We start from the raw sequence: 8,246 nt of genomic DNA, 5'->3' as shown, positions 1-8,246 counted from the left end.
GTATTACTGGGAATAGTATTGTTGGTAATATGTGAAATACAAAAATCGTCAACGAGATTATTGACAATACTTGGACGACACAAGTATTTAAAGTACAAAGAATATCGTTGACAGTGATACTTGCAATAGATGTAATATCAAAATAGTTAGAGTACTGACAATACTATAGATGACATTATTACCAGGATTTCAAGCATTAACCTAACCGACAATCTTCACGAAATATTCACAATCTTATTGGCAATACTTGAAACGCTGCGGTATTTAGAATCAACGTTGTAAAGAGAGCTCTGAGAATAGGATAGAAACATTTGATGTTATATAGAACTCACAATAATTGATAAAATTTTCCGTTACAGTGACAACAGTGGCAGGGTCAAGTACAGTTTCTACTCATGAGTATCGATAAATTCGGTATCCAAAATTCACTTTGAAAAATCGAGTACTATTTATAAAAAACATGTTTCGCTTCATGCATCTATGAAATAGATGATACATCGTCTAATTATGATTAAAATCCGGAGTAAGTACGTACAAAGTTTGAAAATATACTTATCAGTTAAAAGAATAAGAAAATATCCTTAAAATACTTCATTGTTAATTAACTTCATAGTAAATTACATTCATCCAAGTATAATAAATATTCTGCGTTTTGTACATATTATTAATTACAATAACCAACAAATTTATAACACCTTTCAAACATAATGTCGAATGAAAATATAAACTTCAAGAAATGCAATGTTAATGTATCCTATTGTAAATTAGTAATTGAGGTAGAAATACGATAGAATTTTATTTACAATACTTTTCTTGGCTACGCTTCGACTACGGTTTGTAAATATGTCTATTATTTTTTCTCTTATTCATATAAAGTTCGAACATATTCTATGGGGTTTCGATTCTACTTGTAACTATTGTTTTAGTTATCTGAAGTATTTACACAGGATTCAAATAAATACCATAAGATTTCGATATTATTTGCTATACATATACTTGATCCTCTCACTACTGTATGCTAATGACGTTCGTAAAGGCAGAAATACAAACAATAATAGGAAAATTTGTCGTAATCAAAGTTGATGGAAAATTAAGTCAACAACATTCTCACAACGTTATAGAAGAAAATATAAAGCTTCAAATTATTGTTTCTAAATGTTGCATCTGTTGAATTCTTTCCTCAGGCCACTCTCTACAACTTAGAATGTTATCGATAATAACAAACTATGCGAGGAACTTTTCGAAGCCTGTTTTTCGGTTTTAGTGTGCGTGCAGAAACTAATCGCACGACGGCGAACGAGTAAACGACGAGCGTGCGCTCCGATGGGAATTAATGAGACTTGATGCTTTCAATGAAATAATGAATAAGAATGGAGGTAACGGCGGTGTATATAGTTACAACATCGCTGCGATATATATATATATATATACACACATACATATACATATACACATACATATACATACACACATATGTATACGTATACATAGACGTATACACGTGTATATGTATACATATACTTACATACGGTAAGTTACATATTTACATAGAGACAGCAGATAGACGTTTAGTTCCACGTGTAATATGTACTATATAAACATTACATTCTTATGTATTATATCGTGTAACTTAAATGCTTAGTCACGTTTAGTGCGTATACAGTCGCTCCTCGAGATTTTATAATATTTCCTCAACGTGGGCCCTCCGTTTTACAATTGTCTTCTCTGTATCTCCATTTTTTGTGTGTACTTGTTTGTTACCCTTAACAGTAAATCGTTCTTATCCTATATATTATGTCACGCGACATCGCCCGACATCGTTGAGCCACAATAGATATGAATAAGGTATCTCACGACCGTCTATACATTATACTTCGCACGTTTCGGTTACATCTAGATCCTGTCTCGCCACGTATAAAAACCTTACGAAAATAGTTGCTCTATCATAAAATCCCACAGCTCTTATACGACGTACCATCTTACATTTTTACAAAGTGTCGGGGAGTAAATTTCAACGGCTAGTCGCGAACACGAGCACGCCTAGAGTCGTGAATCCCCGGGTAAAATGCCGCTCGCCGTCTCTTCGTTGATCGTTTGGAAATCTAACGGGCGGACGATACGAATTTGATTCCCAATCCCGGCACGCGCTTCACGCGGAAACGATCCGTTATAGATCGACGGAGTGTCCTCTGACATCGAGGAATAGCGCTGCGCAAAATTCGCATAAGGTCGACGAAATTCTCTGGCCACCCGTCAGCATGCAAAACATCTCACGGAACAAACATCGATCCGAGTAAAACTAGCCCTATTACGCATACCAGTTGATTACTTTGTCTTCAATTTTTTAGCGATATTAAATTAATATGTATTAACTGAAACGTAACGGTGGATCAATTGGTAGAATCGTCGAGTATTCCTAAACTTTAGTTAATGTACATAACAAACGTAAAGTAAAAATGAAATAAATATTCTGGTATCTTTCAGGTTCACCTTTGCTTTATCAAACGATAGAAAACAGAATATTAGATTAAAAGGTACAGTGACATTCCAATTTATTTTTTCGAAAGCACAGATTGTATATTTACTATTCTTGAACACCTAATTCAAAACTTTGACAAATGGTCTTCGATTAAATTTTGGTTTTTAAAAACATCGTAACCTAATCGTTCGCGCAACGTGGTGTACGATCTTTCCATGCTGACGAGTTATCCGCAGAATGTGATCAGCGCGAAAGTACGCGTAATATACGTAAGTTTCCCTACGATTCAATCGGTGAGATCAACTTCTAAAAAAAAGATACGCACACGCGACAAATGGTCGACAACCATCGAACGTTTACCGTCCTCTGGTCTTCCTTTGGCGATATTATGGCAGATAAATCCGAACGGTAGCGGCAGTTTTATCGTCGACCATTTGCCATCGGTACGTAACATGGTCTCTGAACTAGCTCGTAACAGGAGTTACTCCCCTGGAGCGTAAAAGGTCGTTATTGTCGCCAGTGACCGCGTTAATTCGTCGCACATGTAATCGATCGAGAATAATTCGAGACAAAACGGTAAGTCGGTCACTTCCGTCTTTCTCTTGGACACGTAGACACGGGGTTGGTGGCGGGTAGGCGTAAAGATGGCTCAGGGATAGAGACAGGCGACGGTTGGAGGAAGGAGGCAACGTTGATAACGCGGGCAAAAGACGAAAGCGCGTGAATCGTTAATTATTTCGATCGAATCGGTCAACGTTAAAACCGTCGTTGCGCACTGCTGGGTCGCTTGGCGCGCGTTCCGCCTTAATATAGTCTCGAGAGTAATTTATATAGGCATATGTAATGTATGGCACCTTAAGAAATCCCAAGAAGACTAGAATCGTCTAACGTTCCAATAAGAAAATATATGTGTATATACCTGTTGGAGTCGACCGTGCTACGATAAGTACAAGTAGAATACCTAGTAATCTGTATTTCTCGTACGAGGAGGTAATGTTTAGCAATCTTTCCGTCTCCCTTCCTATAATACGCACTGTCTGTCCCTCTCGTTCTACACCAGTAGCGTGTATAGTAACATCGTGTATGGAGTACGCAACGCACAGAGATATTTCAATGGCGTTACGCAACTCGAGAACGCACCAGCGATAGTCGAAAACGAGTCGATATCGTCTCGTTTCTCCAGTCTGTCATCCGCGCGCGATTACAGTCTATCACGAGTTCGCAGTTAGAAGATCCCCAGACCCTGCAAGGCGCGCGAAACCCATAGATCAGAATCAATAATATACTTATTGTTAGTGGTGGTTCGCGTACGCCGGGAAACGACAAGACTCAAATACTCGATTCTCTCGATATTCTTCGTCTTCTCATTCACGCAACGCGTCTTCCGGCTGCCCTCTGCTCGCCGCTGTCATACATCACCGCTAATCGCAATCAGGTGACTCGGTCCCATTGTTCCGCTGATTCCTTACAACGCTAGAAAGACGCTCGTGAAAAAGGAAGAGGCCTCCGACGTTTCCATAACCCTGGAATTCGACGATCATGCCCCCAGATATGTCGGAGCGAGGGATCTACGACAACGGCGAGCCTACGGAACCGTCGAAGGTGGTTGGTTCTTAACAAAATACTATTTCACGCGACGAACGAATGAACGACGGACTCGAGAAACGTTGTTCTTCGCGATGGTCGACCCACGCCGTGACGTATTACATACGATCGCGAACGAAAAGCTCTGTTCGACTCCGCGTCGACGACTATCCGATCCGAGCGACAATCGGTGCGATCAGCGCTACCTGGAACCTCGGACCGGCTCGCTTGAAACCCGTTCCGGGCAGCCAGCCCCGGAATAACCGAACATCAAATCTCTCCGCGACAGGATTCGTGCTTAGACGCCAGTGTGATTGAATATGTAGGAAACGTTGCTGTCCTGGTGCACGGGAGGCCCATGGCAGGCCCGCCTCGTCGACGAATTGTTGTTGTTCACGTAATAGGACGACTTCCTCATGCTCGTTGAGGAGGACATGATGGCCACCGTCTCGTAGTATCTGATCTTGCCGCAGCAGCGTCCGCTCTTCAGGATCGCCACGAAACCGCGACGGTACTTCTTGTTGAAGAACGCGTACAGAATGGGATTGATGCAAGAGTTGCTGGCGCCCAGCCACTGGGCGATCGGCGTCGCGATCTGAAGGATCTCGTCCTCTCGATCGGCAACGTTCACGCCCAGCTTGATCACCGTGAAGATCACGTAGAGCGGCAGCCACGAGAGGACGAACAGTATCACGACCACGACCAGCATCTTCACGACCTTCACTTTCGACTTCTGCTGTATCCTCTCCATCTGGGCGTCTTTGGTGTCGGTGGGTATATGCCTTCGCCATACCTTGATCCAGATCAAGATGTAGCAAAGGGATATCAAAATCGTCGGAAGAACGTAGCAGAGCGTCAGGTTGCCGATGAGGAAAAAGAGCGCGCCGTCTTCGGGGTGAGGCCACTCGTCCACGCACAGTCTAAGATCTGGGTCGTCGTCGTAAATGGCGACCAGGTCGAAGAACAGCAGCCACGGCGACGTTGTCGTCAGAGCGATGAACCAGATCACCACTATCATCATCCTGGCTCGCCTCTTCGTGATCTGACACTTCAGCGGCCACCAAATCGCCAAGAACCTGGAAACGGGAAGATCGACGTTAGAAAAGATGCGATCACCGGGACAAAGTACTTTAAGGGAGAAATCAACCCTATTATTTGAGATACATCTTCTGTTCAAATTATAAACGATAAAAGATATCTAAAAATAGAAGAATCGAAAGCCTCTTTCTATGCCTGGCATCGTCCCTGGGACTCTATCGATACATAATAATTATAAGATACGACGAGAGATACGAAACTATCATTTTTGTTGCTTCGATGATTTATGTCGGTGGATAGATCATCGTCGATCGCGGTATGTTGATAACGGGCTGTCTCGATCCGCGTGTGCAATTTCAGAAAACGACGAGGATTGCTACGAGAAGGACTGTACTCGAAACATAAATATGAAAACAGTGTTTACAATAGTTTGATATTGTTGTACTATCCACAATGTAAACGACCCTTTTGTATACTATTCTATCTATGGATGGGTGTGCGTACTTTAGTATTATATTACTATTATATCAGTAGTAACTTAGAATAAATTTTAAATAAAAGTATATGAGAATAAATTAAAGATACATTACTCAATCCACTTTTATTGTCATTCTGAACATTTAGATACGCCATTAAACGGAGTACCTAACTCAAGAATAATATTTGACAAATCTCATGAATTATCTTGTAGGAAGGACCTCCTGCACCTAACAATATTGTATCGTTCGTTCTATACTTTTAAGTCAGATTATGTGTCTATGTTGGAAAACTGGAATTCGCTAAGCCTCCACTTTTATACGCAATGTGTTTGAGTCCGTGTGCTCGTTTTTCTCATTACGACGTACAAAGTCGTTAAATAAAATAGATAAATGAAAAATAAACGCGCAGCAGGCTTTCGAACGACTAGGCGGCTGAGCCATGCCATAATGTCCAAGCACACGGCGGACAATCCATTAAGAGGGATTGTTCGTCGAGAGTCTGCTGTCATTTTATGATCCGGGGATACGAGTTCGAAGCACGAGAGACTCCTACGCAGCAACGAAACGCGACTGTTCGTTTTTATACCTCCATTATGGAAATGTATATTCTATTCGCGGTTTCGAAAGACTCTCGGTTCGGTTCCGCTTGGTCGGACGCGGCAGCCGCGTGCAGACACAGCAAGGTCTCCTACACGCGATGGCAACTCGACATTCCCGAGTCGCGGTCTGCAAAACGAGTCCACATCGTGCTAACACTCGTCCCGATAAGGCGTTGTTCGCGGGAAATTTATTAAGCAACGTTTTCCAACGGATTCGAACAGACCCACGCCCCCACCCCCGGAAATTGCAGCGTCGTCGTTGGAGGAGCCTCGTCCCCAGTCATCCTCGAGGTCGATAAAATCCACCCAATGCGCGAAATATCTCTTTATCATGCAAAAGAAGAGCCGCGTATCAAAGAAACTCGAATAGACACCGCGGCGTTCATTAATTAAGGGTTTACACCGCTCTTGAAATGAAAAATTGTTACGATTCTTTAGGAATTGATTGCAATGGAAAGATTTGGACTCACAGAACACAAATCTGCATTGTTAGTGGGGGTATAAAAGTATTTCCATTCATCTAGAAAGTCGAGTTTTATGCAAAATGCCGGCCTTGATTAAAGGGGTGTTTTCTTGTACATGATTTAGATACCTTAACTCACTTATTGTTGTTCGTTAACAGCCCAAATCAAAGCTAAACGTATGCAAACGTTGAGAATATAATATATAGTATCAAAAATATTTTATCCACCCCAAAGTTTCCAATTACATAATACTGGAAATAATAATGTAAAGTTGCTCGAAGTAGGTGCACCAGAATCCGAATGATTGCCGATTTTGGCGATTATCGATCGAACCGCCATCCGCATTGGAGGATCCCCCGCGATCGAGGAACGCGCAGGGGCCATTAGCGAGGGAACTTTTTATTTCTGAGCAGCGAAGGTCCTCGTTTTCCCTCGCGAGAATGACGCGTTGCTTTTAATCAAAGCTTAGCGGCAAACAGTCCTGTCCTTCGATTAAACGAACGCGAACGCTGTCGCTGTCGACGCTAAAGAGTCCTTCTATAAATCAGAGGCCACGATACCGATCTGCGAGCGGTTGCCGTCGTCAACTTCCGAGTGCTACACGTCCCGTTGCATATTTATGACGCGAAGGTGCCTACGTTCGGCGAAGATGCAGACAAGAAGGACGAAAAAAATCGCTCGATTCGCGGACACGGATTATCGGAACGATCGAGGCTGCAGCCCACCTATAGCGCCGCGGCAAACAATGAAGATGACACGGCCCGTATATATAAAGAGTTCGATTTCTGTAGTGCCAACAGCAGTATCCATTTGCGTCCCTTCGTGTTTGCGAACGGAAAAGCCGATAAAACGTTTAACATGTTCAAGCTGGCAAGTATACCTATCGTACCTATACATATATGCGCTTACTTACGTGTACGTATATGATCGCGCGGCGACGTTCGAAAGTTTTGGCTGCGCGTGTTAATGAGGACAGAAGCTCGTACTTATTACCGAGCTGTCTATCGTATTATGGCTTACGTAAAGTACACGTTTCAATTAGCATCGAATATATTTCTAAAGTGTTTTAGCCTTGCGAAAGGATTTTAGAGAATTCAACAGGAACGTTTCCTTTTTTCTTCTCATCCACAGTAGACGCTATTAAATTTATTTGTTTCTTTAGTTCAGTACAGAGATTGGTAAATTCTTATCCGACTATCAATTTTGAATAACGTATTTAAACCGAGTTACACGCTTTTAGAATTTTTGTCCGTTTGCTCGTACAAAAATAGGTTTTGTGAATTGTTAACAATTATTTTGGTTACTTTAGAGAGAATGTCATGACAGTTATTTAAAATCCGATTAGTAAGAACTAGCAGAACCGAGTAACCTCCAAAGTATATTCGAAAAAGAGATATCACTTAGGCCAAGGATTCGTCAGATATCGCTACACAAAATCTTGTTGGGCGATTGTAAGTATCGTAAAGGACATCAAGACACAGTCTATTCTTTACCGGATTACGTTTTATCCGGCACAATTTGCAACATCTAGCTTTCGATAGTCGTGGTCTAAATGGTGTTTGGTTTACTGTGCTGAAATTCACTTTCTAATCAAGGTATCAAA

General features: G+C 41.9%; 1 protein-coding gene across 1 annotated transcript in view; it reads right to left on the bottom strand.

Moving 5' to 3' along the window:
- Window positions 1–4,360: 4,360 nt before the first annotated feature.
- LOC122401320 (neuropeptide SIFamide receptor) overlaps window positions 4,361–8,246 on the bottom strand; it is an 83,759-nt gene continuing 79,873 nt past the window's right edge. The window contains exon 3 of the mRNA XM_043403391.1: window positions 4,361–5,139. Within this exon, the coding sequence (XP_043259326.1) occupies window positions 4,362–5,139 (778 nt within the window). The 3' untranslated portion in view covers window position 4,361. The remainder of the gene's footprint in view (window positions 5,140–8,246) is intronic.

This window comes from Colletes gigas, unplaced genomic scaffold, assembly GCF_013123115.1.
Source record: "Colletes gigas isolate AHSC1104 unplaced genomic scaffold, ASM1312311v1 Colletes_gigas_Sc00023, whole genome shotgun sequence".
Classification (NCBI taxonomy): domain Eukaryota; kingdom Metazoa; phylum Arthropoda; class Insecta; order Hymenoptera; family Colletidae; genus Colletes; species Colletes gigas.
Note: the sequence above shows the minus strand (reverse complement) of the source record. Positions and strands in the feature narration are given on the sequence as shown.